Genomic DNA, 15,510 nt, shown 5'->3' with positions numbered 1-15,510 from the left:
GCTCTATCCTAGGAGGAGGGCCCTAGGCCTGGCTGTGGTGTTAGCTCTATCCTAGGAGGAGGGCCCTAGGCCTGGCTGTGGTGTTAGCTCTATCCTGGGTAGAGGGCCCTAGGCCTGGCTGTAGAGTTAGCTCTATCCTAGGAGGAGGGCCCTAGGCCTGGCTGTGGTGTTAGCTCTATCCTAGGAGGAGGGCCCTAGGCCTGGCTGTGGTGTTAGCTCTATCCTAGGAGGAGGGCCCTAGGCCTGGCTGTGGTGTTAGCTCTATCCTAGGAGGAGGGCCATAGGCCTGGCTGTGGTGTTAGCTCTATCCTAGGAGGAGGGCCCTATGCCTGGCTGTGGTGTTAGCTCTATCCTAGGAGGAGGGCCCTAGGCCTGGCTGTGGTGTTAGCTCTATCCTAGGAGGAGGGCCATAGGCCTGGCTGTGGTGTTAGCTCTATCCTGGGTAGAGGGCCCTAGGCCTGGCTGTGGTGTTATCTCTATCCTGGGTAGAGGGCCCTAGGCCTGGCTGTGGTGTTAGCTCTATCCTAGGAGGAGGGCCCTAGGCCTGGCTGTAGAGTTAGCTCTATCCTAGGAGGAGGGCCCTAGGCCTGGCTGTGGTGTTAGCTCTATCCTGGGTAGAGGGCCCTAGGCCTGGCTGTAGTGTTAGCTCTATCCTGGTTATAGTGTCGGTAGTTGAAGGGAGCTCTCTATGACTGTTTACAAAGGCTTCTCTATAACTACAGTATATGGTTTTGAAGCTCATATTTTATGTGGTGTTAAGTTCACATTTTCCACGACAGACAGACAGACAGTCAGAGTGGATTTAGATTTAAATTCCCACTGCTGCAGGATGTATGCACTTATGGTGATAAAATCCACTTTGGATTAAAGCGTCCACCGTTTATAATTTATTTTGAAGATGAATCTTAACGTTGTACCTCGTCCCAGTCTACTGTGGACAGCAACCCAGACAGACTGGGTCTATCGCTCCGTAGCCCGATAACACTCTTCCTGGGACCGCTGTGGCCCACTAGGTTGTGAGGACTCCGGCCAGATCTGAACTCTGTCCAACCTCACCCAACCACTACCGCGTCTGGCCTTGGGGCTGTGTCACAGCTCAGACGCTGACTGAGACAGCACTTGTCAGACAGACGCTGTTGGTCTGCGATGGGAGAGTTGAATGTGATGCGTGGAGCCGTCAAAGTAGACCCCGGCCCCATCGGACCGGGAGGGTATAACTCTATGGACTTCAATCACCCAGCAGCCGTCTTGGTTTAATCGCTAGCTGGGTGGGGGCAACTTGATGCAGAGTTGGTGTTCAAGTTCCTCAGCCGAGCAGGATGCACACTCTGTGAATAAGGCCGTTGGACGGTGGGTTGTGGAAGAAGTTAGGCTGTGATTTCAAACACTCTGGGTACAGGGATGGCTTGACTAAAAGAGATGGATGGATTGGCCCCATACTGAGAATATACCATGATAAAAGGATATTGTCTGTCCATTTTCTTTTTGTGTAGACTTCAGTGGGCTAGAGAGCCACCGATAAATGATTAATACGATCATAGCATCACCTTCTGCCCTTTAGCCCAAGCCTAGCATTAAGCTCTTAGCAACTTCTCAGCGTCATCTCCTCTTAGCCACTAAGCCTTGCTTAACTTCTCCTAGTCTTTTTTAGTCCAACCAAGTGTCTCTTGAAACACCTTTCCGTAGCATCTGTTATTAGCCTTTTAGCTTCCTGTAGCATCTGTTATTAGCCTTTTAGCTTCCTGTAGCGTCTGTTATTAGCCTTTTAGCTTCCTGTAGCATTTCGTATTAGCCTTTTAGCTTCCTGTGGCATTTCGTATTAGCCTTTTAGGCTTCCTCTGTCATCTGCTCTCAGTCTTTTAGCTCCTCCTCTGATCCTCTCCTCCTTCCTTAGCCCCTACTCCTAGCCTCCTCACCTAGTCTCCCCCACCCCACAAAGCCTCTAGCATTTCCACTAGCCTCTCTGTGCTAACCTCGTCCATCTGATCCGTCCTCCCCCGCTCATATAGGGAGAATACCTTGGCTGTCTGCCGGGAGGTAATTGGACTCCTTCGAGGGCTGCCAGGTTCTTAGCGTTAGCAGGCGGGTAGATCTGAATGGATCCCTGTCTGTTCTCAGAACCCTTAGCTGGCTAGCCTGTTAGCGCTGAGCCAGTGGAATTGAACCCTGATGAAGCCCATTAGCAGCCCTTAGCTCCTTACCTGCTATTGATATCCATTCTACGATCGATGAACCTCATAACAATGGATCGTGGGCGGCGGGCCGTTTGAAAGTTGGCAATAGTGGACATTTGGGAACACATGTTCTGTGTTTCTTCTCTTTAGCGTCTTTAAAAAGATAGGATATTGCACAAGGTGGTGTTTGTAGCACTTTGGAACAACATTGTGAAGCTGTTTGGCTTCAGGTTATTCCCAGGTTACTGGGAAAACCAGCAGAGTGAAACCAGCAGAGTGGCTCCGCTGGTTTCTATTGGTCTTAACTACCGGTAGTCTACTGGTCTCTAATGGTTTCTAGCGGTCTATACTTGTATCTACTATTCTCTTCTAGTTTTGACTATCCTCAAATGGTTTCTGCCAGGTTCTACGGGTCTTTACTTGGCTTTTCTGGTTTACACTGGTCTCTAATGTGTTCTACAGGTATCTACTGGTTTCTGCTTGTTTATAAAGGTGTCTATCAGTTTAAACATGTCTTCACTGGTTTCTACTGAACTCTATTGGTTTATATTAGTCCCTATTCTTTTATACAGGTCTTAACTGGTTTCTACTGATCTCCACTTGTTTATTCTGGTACCCACTGGTTTCTACAGGGTTATTTTTTATCTCTTGGTTTCTACTAGTCTCTAATGTTTTTGGGCTTTTTACTGGTTTACACTGGTCTCTAATGGTTTATACAGGTATCTGCTGGGTTCTACAGATTTCTACTGGTCTCACAGGGTTTCTACAGGGTTTGACTGGTTTCAACTAGTCACTGGTTTCGACTTGTCTATATTTGTTGATACAGTTCATAACTAGTTCCTTATAGATTCTACAAGTCTATTTGGTTTCTATTCTACGGGTGTTTACTGGTTCCCCAGTGGTTCTAGGAAGGGAGAGTCTAGGAGTGGGGGGGATTGGTTCTCTGAAGGGGATATCTATCACCTCCAGAAACACGTGCCGAAGGAACCTGGGGGCAAAGTGGGGAAAGGTTGTGTAAGAGCCCTTTAGATCAGGTTCTCGTTATACAAGTCACGGCCCGAGCCAACGTCACACTTAAGAATAGAGGACTGCGTTGTTTGGACATGAACACACAATCCCCCGGGCCCACACGCCGTAACCACCTCCTTCCCTCCACCAATCCGAGGGCAGCATCCTGTGCGATGATGGTTGTGAGGTTATGAGAACGCTACCAGTTCTCAATATGCCAACATGCGAGCGGAGCTCCGTCCACACCATAACCTTCTGGGAGAACGTCTCAGAGTTCAGGCCTTGCTCCACTTCTAGGAAACACAAACAGGGTGGCCACTGTGACGCCAAAGGAAGCAGACCAGCACACCCCGGTTCCTCTAAATGGACGGTGAAGCCGTCTCGGCCCGCAGCCTACCCTGCCTCCCTGTGTCAGGTCCGTGGCTTTGAGTCCCAAGCGGTAGGAAAGGAACGTGGTGAGATTGGGATCTGTGTCAGAGACCAGATCTCATCCTGTGGTCGGAGTAGCTCTGGGTCCCCTCGGGGGGGTTGTCTCCCATGGCCCTGCCCCACACAAGACATTCCAGAGCTTTTCCCCCAGAGGGCCAGGGAACATTCTCACCACCGCTGTCTAAAAACAACCCATCTGGATGACTCTCTGCAGGCTCCAGTAGAGCATGTTTGAGGAGGTCTGGAAGCGTTATGGTGTGTGGTCTTCTGGAGTTTGAGATACTCCATTCAGTGGCATAAATACCGTCCTGGTGGTGGTGGGTGGTTGCCATGTCTGTTGCAGGAGATGGAGATGGAGGTGATGATGACGGCAGAAGATATGGTGAAGGTGGTGGGGTCAGGGGTGGAGACGAAGGAGGAGGTGGCGATTGTGACGGAGGAGGGGGTGGAGCTCTGGGAATGCCGGGAGAGATGGACAAGCTAGAGGTGGAAGCGGTTGAGAACATGGAGAAGACCCCTAGAACGGGGCTTCAGTGGAAGGAATGGTCCTCAACACTGTCGTGGAAGAATTCACCGGCCCATTATATTAAAGTATTTTGCCATTCAAGGTCAATTTATCAGGCTGAAGCCGAGGCTTCACATTGACAAATATAAGTAACGACTCGAAACCTCTGATATTTGGAGGTCATTTCTTCATTCAAGTTCACGTCATATCTTGCCAACATTATTCATGAAGATTAAGAACCACTCAAGCACAATCTATCAACGATTTTATTACAACTAGGGAGATAGGATAGGTTGTCACACACGGCACTGCGCGACAGACAAGCCATACCTTTGTGCGGCTGTACGGGGTCCTAGCTACGCTGGTACTATGTATTATTATTATTATGGGATGTGTTTACGGAGGTGGCACCAGGGACCAGGCAGGGCTCTACAGACACGGTGGTGTATGTGAACAAACCCCCCCACTGTTACCACTCCTACGGGCAGACATTTTGATTCCACGCGGCCTGGGCCCGCGTGGGGGGGGGGGGGGAGAGTTGATGTCACCGCTGACTCTGACGTCATATGGTGACGAGGAGTATTGTGAGGGAGGAGGTGTAGGGGTCTAATACTCAGCTGTGAGGGGGACTGCCTTTTCCCAGTAAAGAACTAGTTGCAATCACTCCTTTCCCCCTCCTTAGAGTGAGGAGTGGAGGGTGAATGCAACACTTTGCAAAAAGTTGATCACTTTATTGTTGCTTGGCAACCAGTTGGGTTCACCTGTTAAGTATGTCTCAGTGGAAGAGAGAGAGGTGTCGGTGATCTATCTCTTTGGTCTTCTTCATGGTGATGCTGTATCCATGGTGCCTGGAACGCAGGCCACAGAATGATGGTTCTTTTAATCGACAGACTCTCCATCTGTCTCCTATTCACCCTCCGTCTATAACTCTTCCTCCCATCCTCAATTGATCCATCCTCTCTTTAAATGTCCATCCTTCTCTGTCACAAACAATCGAGGTCTGAACTATCTGTCTCTCTCTGTCTGTCTGTCTCGCTCTGTCTGACTATCTGTCTGACTGTCTCTCTCGGTCTCTCTCGGTCTCTCTCTTTCTATCTCTCTGGTTTTGAGTGTTTGCGTCTCCCTCTCTGTCTCACTATCATTCTCACCCTCACTCTCATCTGCATCATGACATCACTGCTCATCTGGTGTGTTTACTTCCTGGCGGTACAGATGGGCGTCGGGCTGGCAGGCTGGTGTTCCCATTTTAATCTCTGTTGAGCTGTGAATTATCTCTACATACAGTATCTCTCTCCAGTCCTTCCTTTTAGACCCACCGCATGTACCTCTGGATTCACTGTGTTACACATGACCGGGAAGAGCTCTCGTGCAGCACACAGGATCATAACCTATTGGCTGTGATCCTTTTGTGAACAAGTGACAGAAGATTACGAATTCATGAATTTCACCATTGCATATAATTTTAACATTGCTCAGATTCCATTTGCGTGTGCTCGCGTTATTGTCATTGTATGGATTGTTTTTCCTGTTTTGGATTTATGCACATTGTGACCCGCATTGCAATGCTGTACATGTTTTCACACGTTTTTTGTCTGTCAGTAACTTGGAGGAAGAAGCTACGGCGATAGCAATATTATTCACGGTTCAAGGTTTAATACGGCTGCTTGTACTGTCGATCGGATCATTGGCGATCACAAGCGTTCTCAACAAATGCTCTGTTGTTATCCAGGGATTTAATAAGCCTGTTCTCATTGTCTAAGTATTTCCGTGTGTCTCTGCCGCCCCCTGCAGGTGAGCCAGGGTAATGTCCCCGGTGTGGAGAGTGCGTCTCTGGCCATGGACACGGAGGAGGGCGTTGAGGTCGTGTGGAACGAGGTGCTGTTCCCTGACAAGAAGGTCTTCAAGTCCCAGGAGGTACCGTCACACTCTTACGACCCGGGTGGTCAGGTGGGAGGGACCGAGGGAGGGGGTTTGACTAGCAGCCGAAAGGGTCTTGGGTTCAGTCTACCTGTAGGCGTCCTTCAGCAAGAGGACCTAAAAGCCTCCCTGCTCCTTAGTGCTGAATGGGTTAATGTGAATTCCTTTGGATGAAGTGCCTGCTTAAATTAGTCTAATAATAAAGAGTGTGTGATGACTTGGTTTGAGGCTGCAGACACATGAGTTGAGACTAGTTAATGTTTCCATTGGAATCGTTCCTTTATAGCAGACTTTATGCCTGTCTGGGACTTATGATTGACTCAAATTGAAGAACACATGACTTCACCACTAAACCTTCGACTATCACCTAAGTTTTTACACTTATTTACCTGGTTGTAAAACATTTATTTAAAATATATTTCTAAATATTGAGTTTGTATGTTCCCAACTGCATGAAGTTCCTCATGTTTCTTTGCTGGATATAACTTTCTGGTTCGTCCATTTCTGTGCTAGGACAAGATCAAGGAGATGTTTGAGAACCTGATGCAGGTGGAACACCCCAACATTGTCAAGTTCCACAAGTACTGGCTGGACATGAGGGAGAGCCAGGCTCGGGTGAGTTCACATGGCGCCGTGTAGGGCTGGGCGATCAATCGGATTTTGATCTCGATTTCAATTTTAGCGTCAAACGATCACAAAACTTTTCGATTATTATTATTTATATTTCCAAGTGTTTTATCGAAAGTGCAGAACAGCTGGATACATGTCGGTACACTCAGTGTTTTCCATACATAGACCAATGTGTGGCGCGGCGCCACAGAAACACCTAGCGCCACAAATTGATTCAGCTTTTTTTCCTTTTTTTTTAATACGCGATTTTGAAATATCAATATCGTTCCGTTCATTCATCTCCCCACAGCACTCTTTCTCCCGGTCATTCTCGTTCGCACACACACACAGAGACAAGCGCGCATACATGCCAATGGTGCGCGGGTACACTACCACTTATTGGATAAACCCTGGTATCATACATGAACACACACTGACGGCTGATTCGCCCGCTCCTCCGGGATAGCAGCGGGATATCATATTTGGCACAGTGAACACGGTCGGCGACATCTGGAGTTCACCAATGTGTTCTCAAACACACCTGCCCAAAATTATTGTTGATTCATAAAACATAATGTTAGCCTTTTGAACTCAACCTTATGGATATTGAACTTCGAGCACCCTAAATGAGAATAGACGACGTTGGTAACGCAGCAAACGATGCGATTAATGTGAAATGCGGTTATAGTTTAGATAGATTACGGTGTTGGACTGGGCACCCCGAGCTCGTTCTGCCGGTGATTTGTACTGTGCACTGTGGCAGTGGTGCTCGATCTGTGTGTCGCGGTCCAAAAGTGTATATATTTGTTTTAGATTTGAATAAGAGTTCATGTCGGATTAATTTGTTGAGACTGAAAAGGGGAATGCTGTATGCACCAATAACATGCAAAGGGAAATGTTTATTACAACACATTGTATACCGTAATGACGAATTATTGATTATTTGACTGCTATTTATTGGGAACACCCCTGTTACCGTAAGACCTCCCTTCATTTAGGTTTGCTAACTATGTCACTAGTAAGTAGTAGTAGATATTCCGACCATAACAGTCCAAATTCTGCCCTCCTCACAACTTGCAGGTCATTTTCATCACTGAGTACATGTCGTCAGGTAGCCTCAAGCAGTTCTTGAAGAAAACCAAGAAGAACCACAAGACCATGAACGTCAAGGTGAGTTCGAAGCAGCCCTTCCGTGGGTCTCCCGTGGTGCTGTAGATACCGCCTGCCTCGTCCATCCGTCGAGGAGAATAAGCAGCCCAGAGGTTTCTTGTTTGAGTCACTTTCCAAACTAGCTTCATTGTTCTGTGTTGCCCCTTCTCTGTCTGCCCCACTTATTTTACCAAAGCCAAACTGCCTTCTGTCATATTTGGTTCCTCATCAATCTAGAATTAAACATGCTATAATAAGCCGCTATTGGGTTGTTTTTGGCTGGTTTGATTTCCGGTTAAAGGCAGCCTGCACAGCTTAGGCTGCCTTTAACCGGTGGGTGGCCATAGCATACTTTAAGCTGTATGTATGGCTCTGACCTACAGGCGTGGAAGAGATGGTGCACCCAGATCCTCTCGGCCCTCAGGTACAGAGACACCTTTCACAGCTTAACGTCTTGCCTTTGTTGTATTTTTATTGTTGATTATTGAGACTTATCACATCTGAAGACATTTCTATATTCTTGCACATGGACAATAAATCCTCTGGAACTTGACCTCTGAGCAGATATTTTGAGCTTTTACTCTGACCGACTGGAACTAAACTCTCTGGCCATCGGCAGCTACCTTCACTCCTGCGAACCGCCCATTATCCACGGCAACCTGACCTGCGACACCATCTTCATCCAGCACAACGGCCTCATCAAGATCGGCTCAGGTCTGGCCTCCCCCAAACACTGTGTTGCTTCAGCTCCAGACTTAAAGGGGAACTGTCAGCCTCAGCCAAAATATCAGACAACTGCTTCATAATCGTTTTTTTCCGCTTCCGGCTAATGAAGCAGTACTTCCTTATATCATTAAAAAGCTGATCATGACGGTTCCCTTTTAACTGGATTTAGTAGTTGTAGCAGTATAGTTTAATAATTGCTATACTACTATTAATGTTTTATTATATTTAATCAAATTAAATGAATGAAATTGATAACTAATACTTAAACATTTCTTTACTATGTTCTTCTTCACAGTTTGGCACAGGTTATTTGTGAATGGTAAGACCCATACACATTACTTTATAACTATTACCAACTATAAGTAATTATTTAATTTATCTGAAATGCTACATGCTTTTGTGGAGGCATTAACAGAGAGAATACAGAATGGTTTTGTATACAGGCTCTGTTGTGTGTTATTCCTTTTTCAGGGAACTTTATTAACTTTATTTATCCTGAGGGCAATCGTTTGTCACAGTGCTGCTCCAGATAGAAAAATAATAACCACAAAATAGAGAAAATAAGAATAAATTACAAACACAATCACAGTAATGCTGTCATATGCATCTATACATAAGAAAGATATGTAAAGTATATTAAATGTGAAATATATGTAATTCGACAAATAAGTCTTTTTGGGGTGTGTTTGAGTGTATATTGTAGAGGCTTGGTATGCTGGGAGGATGAGTATGTTTTCTGTTGTCTCAGCTGTGTTTCTCTGGCCTCCCAGTGTTCCCAGACGCCCAGGGGAAGGGGCGACCTCACCGGGACGAGCAGAGGAACCACCACTTCTTCCCCCCGGAGTACGGCAGTAAGTACAACAATAATACTGTGTGTTTTAACTGCATTGCTCAGATCAAAGCCCCAAAGGGTTTACTTTCAGGCAGTTTATTTTTAGTTTATTAGAAGGTCCGCCCATAGTTTTTTCTGTATCTGTTGTATAATCGGTCCTCGTCCTTCCCTTACTCCTCATCATCCTTCTCTTCTCCCCTCTTCCTCCTCTGACTCCAGCGAGTGAGGATGACTTTGCCATCGACATCTTCTCCTTCGGGATCTGTGCTCTGGAGGTGAGACCAGCATTTCTGAGATGAAGTTGACTTGGTAGAGACACATTTTCCTAACTTTTTTATATGTTGAGCACAGCAACCGTAACAGAAGCAACACCCCACAGGAATAATCTAGGAATCCGTGTGGGTGTGTGTGCTTGCCTGCGTGCATGAGGTGCGTGTCCTCAAGTTCCAAGTGACCATCACAGGATATATCTCGCCCACTCCGAGTCAATCAGGAACCTGCTGAAAATCAGCCTTATACTGAATCAGGCCCGTTTTAAATTGTAACTTCGCTTTGTTACCTTTTAATACTTTCTTGTATAATAAAAATTAAATGTAAAAAAATTAAGGTTCTTCCATGGCTTCACCAGATGGCGGTTCTGGAGATCCAGGCCAATGGGGACGCCGTGGTATCCAAGGAGGCCATCAGCAGCGCTGGAACCTCCCTGGAAGACCCGCTCATGAGGGTAGGTACCCCGACCCCAGACCACCCAGCCGTGGACTGCGGAGAGACCCGGTGGTCTGGCCCATACGTCCTGGATGTTCTCTTGGCATTGTTTAACATCTCCTGCACAGCCTAGTTGGTCCCACTCCAGAGACTTGCCTCTGGATTGAGATGTTCCTCACTCGTCCGTTTCTGATTGATTTGACCCAGTTTGACCTTTGACCCCTGCAGGAGTTCACCCAGTCGTGCGTGCGGCAGGAGGCGAAGCTGCGTCCCACGGCCCACGACCTCCTCTTCCACCGGGTGCTGTTTGAGGTCCACTCCCTCAAGCTGCTGGCCGCCCACTGCCTCATCAGCAACCAATGTGAGTCCCAGTCCTCCCAGCAGGGGTGTAGCAGTCGTAGGAGAGACTCCACCTAGCAGGGGTGTAGCAGTCGTAGGAGAGACTCCACCTAGCAGGGGTGTAGCAGTCGTAGGAGACACTCCACCTAGCAGGGGCGTAGCAGTCGTAGGAGACACTCCACCTAGCAGGGGTGTAGCGGTCGTAGGAGAGACTCCACCTAGCAGGGGCGTAGCAGTCGTAGGAGACACTCCACCTAGCAGGGGTGTAGCAGTCGTAGGAGAGACTCCACCTAGCAGGGGCATAGCAGTCGTAGGAGACACTCCTCCCAGCAGGAGTGTACCTCTCTTTCTCTCTCTATCTTTGTCTCTTTCTTTCTTTTCTCTCGCTTTCTTTCTTTCTGCATTTATTTTTTATCCTTCTGTGTATCTCTCTCTCTAGATCTTCTTCCAGAGAACTGTGTGGAGGAGAAGACCAAGTCGTTTGACCCCAACGCCGTGATGGCTGAGATCTCCCACAGAGACCGACCGGGAGTTCAACTCAAGTAAAACAAATTAGATTCTCTCACTTTATTCCTACTTCTCTAGATCTGATTGAAACTCATCGTATACAGTTTGAGCTATTGTTGTTTGATTCTAATACCTAATGACCCCTATCACAGTCCATATATAGAGCCCTGATGGGTCTTGCTCCTGGTCTTTATAGCAGAGTCAAGCCGTGTTTAATCTTCCTCCTCCTCTTCCTCACATGTAGATATTCACATGTGTCTCCTCTGGAGCTCGACAAGTTTCTGGAGGATGTGAAGTAAGTAGAATGTTGTTCATAGGGATTATAGCATTGAATCATAGCTTATGATAAAGAAGCATGTCATTGTAGCAAAGGGTTGTAGCAGTGCATTTTAACACACTGTTAGCCGGTCAACTGCATTTTTGCATTGTGTTGTAGCTTAGCATTGTAGCGAGGACTGAATATTGGTGGATGAAGTTGTTAATTAGATTCCTCTCAGGAATGGGATCTACCCGCTGATGAACTTTGCGTCGTCGCGAGCCTACCCTGTCCCGCGGGCCCTGTCTCTGTCCCAGGAGCAGGTGGAGGCCGTCAAGACCCCCACCCCAGAACCACAGGAGACCGAGACCCGAAAGGTGTGTGTGTGTGTGTGTGTGTGTGTGTGTGTGTGTGTGTGTGTGTGTGTGTGTGTGTGTGTGTGTGTGTGTGTGTGTGTGTGTGTGTGTGTGTGTGTGTGTGTGTGTGTGTGTGTGTGTGTGTGTGTTAAAGGCAACCTATATTTCAACCTAATAAAGTACAGTAAAACAATCTGTCTGTCATGCTGTCTTTTTGTACCACTAACTATCGTCTCTGTCTGCAGGTCATTCAGATGCACTGTAATTTGGAATCAAATGAAGAAGGGACCAAAACTCATGTGAGTCACAAACTAGTTCAGGGATCCTGTCCCTTTCAGCGTAATACCTGAACTCTTTTTGTTTGGGAGACGTGTCATTACCGACAGTATGATCACTTGAACGAAGGTATGGATTTAAACAAGCATTGCTGTTCTCCTTCCCAGCTTTCCCTGTTTCTAAAGATGGACGACAAGCTCCATCGACAGCTCAGCTGCGACATCCTTCCAGGTGGGTCACCATCACCCACCCCACTCAGGGCACTGACCTCTTACCACCAGGGGTGGATAATCGACCCACCTGTGACGTCACACGTGGGAGTGTCCGCCCAGACTTCTGATGCTAGATTCGTCCCTGAGTCTCCTGCCTGTTGGGCTGCACCAGCTGGTGGAGGCTGGAGACCGTCTATCCATCACGCATGTTTGGGGATGGTCCCGCTTGTGATGTCACTACTCTAATGATTTTGAAATGGCATGTAATGAGCCCCACACCTGGGGTTGCAAAAGGAGCCCTTTAAACCCACGCACGTCTCTGTTCCTCTGGTTCTGCTTGTTACGGCTCTGTTTACTGGGATTAACACACTTCTTTTGGTCCCCTTCAGCGGACAGCTCCAAAGACCTTGCCAACGAACTTGTTCACTACGCCTTCATAAATGAGGTAGGTCACTTTCAAAACAAACATTGCAACTTACTGTGATGCATCATTGATGGATACTGGTTGATCACTACAAAGAATATTAATATTGCTTTGGATGAATAAGTCTACAAAAGAAATGATAAATTAATAGTAAGGAATCACTCACACTTCCTTTATGTTAAGTAAACGGTAACCATAGGAGCTGACTGACATTTATCTAAAAAGATAGGTTTTTTTTTTGTTTTTGTAATCACATGAACATAGTATGGTATTTCGTTTGCTGTTTTGGAGTAATTAAATCCTACGGTATTTAAATGTCTTCTTCATGTAACTAAATGAGAAACTTGCGTGCCCTGTGCAGGAGGACTGTGAGAAGCTGACCCTGTTCCTGGAGGAGGCCATCAGTAAACACCTGCGGACCCAGGCCCCAGGGAACGTCCAGTGAGGAGCCTGGGGCGAGGGGGTCCTGGTGGCAGGCAGCGGGCCCCCAGAGAGGGGGACCTAGCCAGGGCATGGACCATTGGACACCAGAGGGACCCCACTGCCAGGATCACAAAGGGAGTGGGCCCCAGAGGGAGGGAGAGGGACAGAGACAGAGACAGAGAGAGCAACAGGGACAGAGGGAAGGGAGAAGGAAAGCAAGAGCCCAGCCTTAGATAGGCTCCATAGGCACCTCAAATCTAAGAACATCATTACGCCTCATGCCCTCTGCACCGTCAGTCAAAGGACTCAGAAGGCGTGGCTGACGGATGGGGGAGATTTCCAGGGTCGTCAGAGCCCGAGTAGTGTCACAGTGCTTAAATTTGCATACGTGATCTGATTGGATGACGGATCCGTCGCTGCCGAAAAAGTTGAAAATTGTTCAAAGTCATTCAAAGTCAATAAGGATCAGTCAACGGACGGAGGCAGTGGGCACACGAGGCGTTAGAGTACATTATTAAAGCTATGACCATCTACTCAACACGGTAGATGATCCACTTGGAGGCCCCTGTCTACGAGGGCTCTGTCGCCTCTAGATATCCAGCCCTCTTGGTTTTCCATCAAGATCCTTCTATTATATCCCTTGAAATTGGATGTTTTACACCCTCCTGTATTTCAGCAGGAATCTACACTAGCGATAAACATGTGCAAACCCTAGCGAAAATCTGAAAAAAATATTTCAATATGAATTCGCACAAATTCTTTGTAAGAGTTTTGATAATATGTTAAGGTTGCTTTGGTCGATCTTTGCCCTCTCATTCCATGACTTCGTTCTGAAGTGTCAGCTGAAATGTGAACCTCAAGGTCCAGCCCGTCCTGGCGTCTCTTCAATGGGCCGACGGCGAACCTTTCCTAGCACACATTGTGCACACGACTCCATGCATGAATTCCCATCAGAGGATGTCTGTGGTGCTGGCCTGCAGGGCTAGTCTGCAGTGCTAGCCAGCTGTGCTAGTCTGTTAGTGTTGTAATGCTAGCCAGCATTTTAGCCTCTAGTGCTAGTCTGCAGTCTAGTGCTAGTCTGCAGTCTAGTGCTCGCCTATCATGCTAGCCTGTAGTGCTAGCCAGCATTCCTAGCCTTTAGTGATAGTCTGCAGTCTAGTGCTCGCATGTAACGCCATCCTGTAGTGCAAGCCTGTAATGCTAGCTTATAGTGCTAGCCTGCAGTGCTAGCCTTTAGAGCCTGCAGTGCTCTTAAGGGCTCTCACCCGGAAGGTTTTCCTGAAAGCCAAAGACTTGTGAAGTGCCTAAGATGGCCGCCACCCTGCGACTGAACTTTTGCAATTGAGCTGCTTCGCACAAAACCTGGAGACTTGGAATCTGTGGAAGCAAATGGTAGTGGTGGGTTTTCAGACTGCTGTGTTCTATAAATGTACAAGGGCGGTCTTTGTGAGTGCGAGGGTGGGCGTTAGCGCGATACCTGGTTAAGAAAGTGCCATTGCCGTCTGTTGCTACTGTACATTGGAATAAATAACTGGCTATGGGTTGTTGTGTTTACTCATAACTATATCAGTCAACACTAACATGCAGATCATAATGTGTGTGAAGAAAGTGTACTTCTGTATGTCTGGGAGAAGGGGAGTTGGACAGAATGTGAACATGCGTTTCAAAGTCACGCAACCAAGGATTTTTGTTTGATAATATAAATATTACTACATTATTGTTTCTCTTAAATATTCTCATTTCTAAATGATGGATTCTTATTTCGATTTGTTTTGGCCCAAAGTGAACATGTATTCATATTTTGTTTCTGTTTGTATAAACAGGAGCCGTTTCTGTAGCATGTAGACATGTCGAAGCTTCTGTGTAAATGGGGTTCAGAGGTCAAATGTGTGGTTAGTCAATTCAACACTCATTCTAATTATCCAATTATTGTGAAAAGGTGTGGGTTTAAAAGCAATACTGATGTAACCCAAACTGGTGAAAGTGAGAGATATTTTTCCTGCGTCAGCTAGAAGCTTCCGGTGAATGTATAGATACAGCTGGACATACTGATTACTATTATAGTATGTGTTTTCCTTGGCAGAAAAAACTGGGGTGGGAGTACACGTACATAAGTCCAACTCATCTCTAGCCCTCCAGTTCTAGACAATCTCCCGTTGTAGAATGGTCATCCTAGGAGGTAAGTGGCTCCCCACATCCCTCATGTACAGTACATGGTCTTCAACTCCAGACCTGATCGCTCTGGTTCTGCCGATTAGAGAGGAGCCAGGATGTCACCGGCGCGTGTTGTACATATTTATTTATGGATTTCAAAGAGGTTTTACTCTCAAGCTGCTCTGCTTTTTGCTCTTGTGTTTCTCTGATCAGCAGCATGTTAATAAAGCCTGACAACTTTGGGAACTTTGCATCTTCAGTATTGCCTTTGTTATGAGTGGCCAGAGTCCTGGCCCAACATATGAATGTTTAGACTGTGCAAAAACAAAACAACAACCATCCATATCCGTCTTATTTTCTGTTTTAATAACTTCCTGTTCCTGTGAATCTATTGAATGAAACTTGGCTTTGGATGTGATATTTTCAATATTGTAGCTATGGCAACTACAGAAATTCTAATAAAACTATGTGACGTGATCATGTAACCATAATGATTTATATTGGTTATT

At 46.8% G+C, this 15,510-nt stretch overlaps 1 protein-coding gene across 1 annotated transcript in view; it reads left to right on the top strand.

Moving 5' to 3' along the window:
- nrbp2b (nuclear receptor binding protein 2b) overlaps positions 1 to 15,492 on the top strand; it is a 30,572-nt gene extending 15,080 nt beyond the window's left edge. The window contains exons 2-18 of the mRNA XM_060045272.1: positions 5,908 to 6,030; positions 6,547 to 6,648; positions 7,723 to 7,812; positions 8,175 to 8,215; positions 8,411 to 8,505; positions 8,813 to 8,836; positions 9,288 to 9,368; positions 9,569 to 9,624; positions 9,978 to 10,073; positions 10,283 to 10,415; positions 10,833 to 10,935; positions 11,145 to 11,195; positions 11,398 to 11,533; positions 11,758 to 11,811; positions 11,956 to 12,019; positions 12,390 to 12,445; positions 12,786 to 15,492. Coding sequence (XP_059901255.1) covers positions 5,908 to 6,030; positions 6,547 to 6,648; positions 7,723 to 7,812; positions 8,175 to 8,215; positions 8,411 to 8,505; positions 8,813 to 8,836; positions 9,288 to 9,368; positions 9,569 to 9,624; positions 9,978 to 10,073; positions 10,283 to 10,415; positions 10,833 to 10,935; positions 11,145 to 11,195; positions 11,398 to 11,533; positions 11,758 to 11,811; positions 11,956 to 12,019; positions 12,390 to 12,445; positions 12,786 to 12,869 — 1,389 coding nt within the window. The 3' untranslated portion in view covers positions 12,870 to 15,492. The remainder of the gene's footprint in view (positions 1 to 5,907; positions 6,031 to 6,546; positions 6,649 to 7,722; positions 7,813 to 8,174; positions 8,216 to 8,410; positions 8,506 to 8,812; positions 8,837 to 9,287; positions 9,369 to 9,568; positions 9,625 to 9,977; positions 10,074 to 10,282; positions 10,416 to 10,832; positions 10,936 to 11,144; positions 11,196 to 11,397; positions 11,534 to 11,757; positions 11,812 to 11,955; positions 12,020 to 12,389; positions 12,446 to 12,785) is intronic.
- Positions 15,493 to 15,510: the final 18 nt, after the last annotated feature.

Source organism: Gadus macrocephalus, chromosome 23 (genome assembly GCF_031168955.1).
Source record: "Gadus macrocephalus chromosome 23, ASM3116895v1".
Lineage (NCBI taxonomy): Eukaryota > Metazoa > Chordata > Actinopteri > Gadiformes > Gadidae > Gadus > Gadus macrocephalus.
Note: the sequence above shows the minus strand (reverse complement) of the source record. Positions and strands in the feature narration are given on the sequence as shown.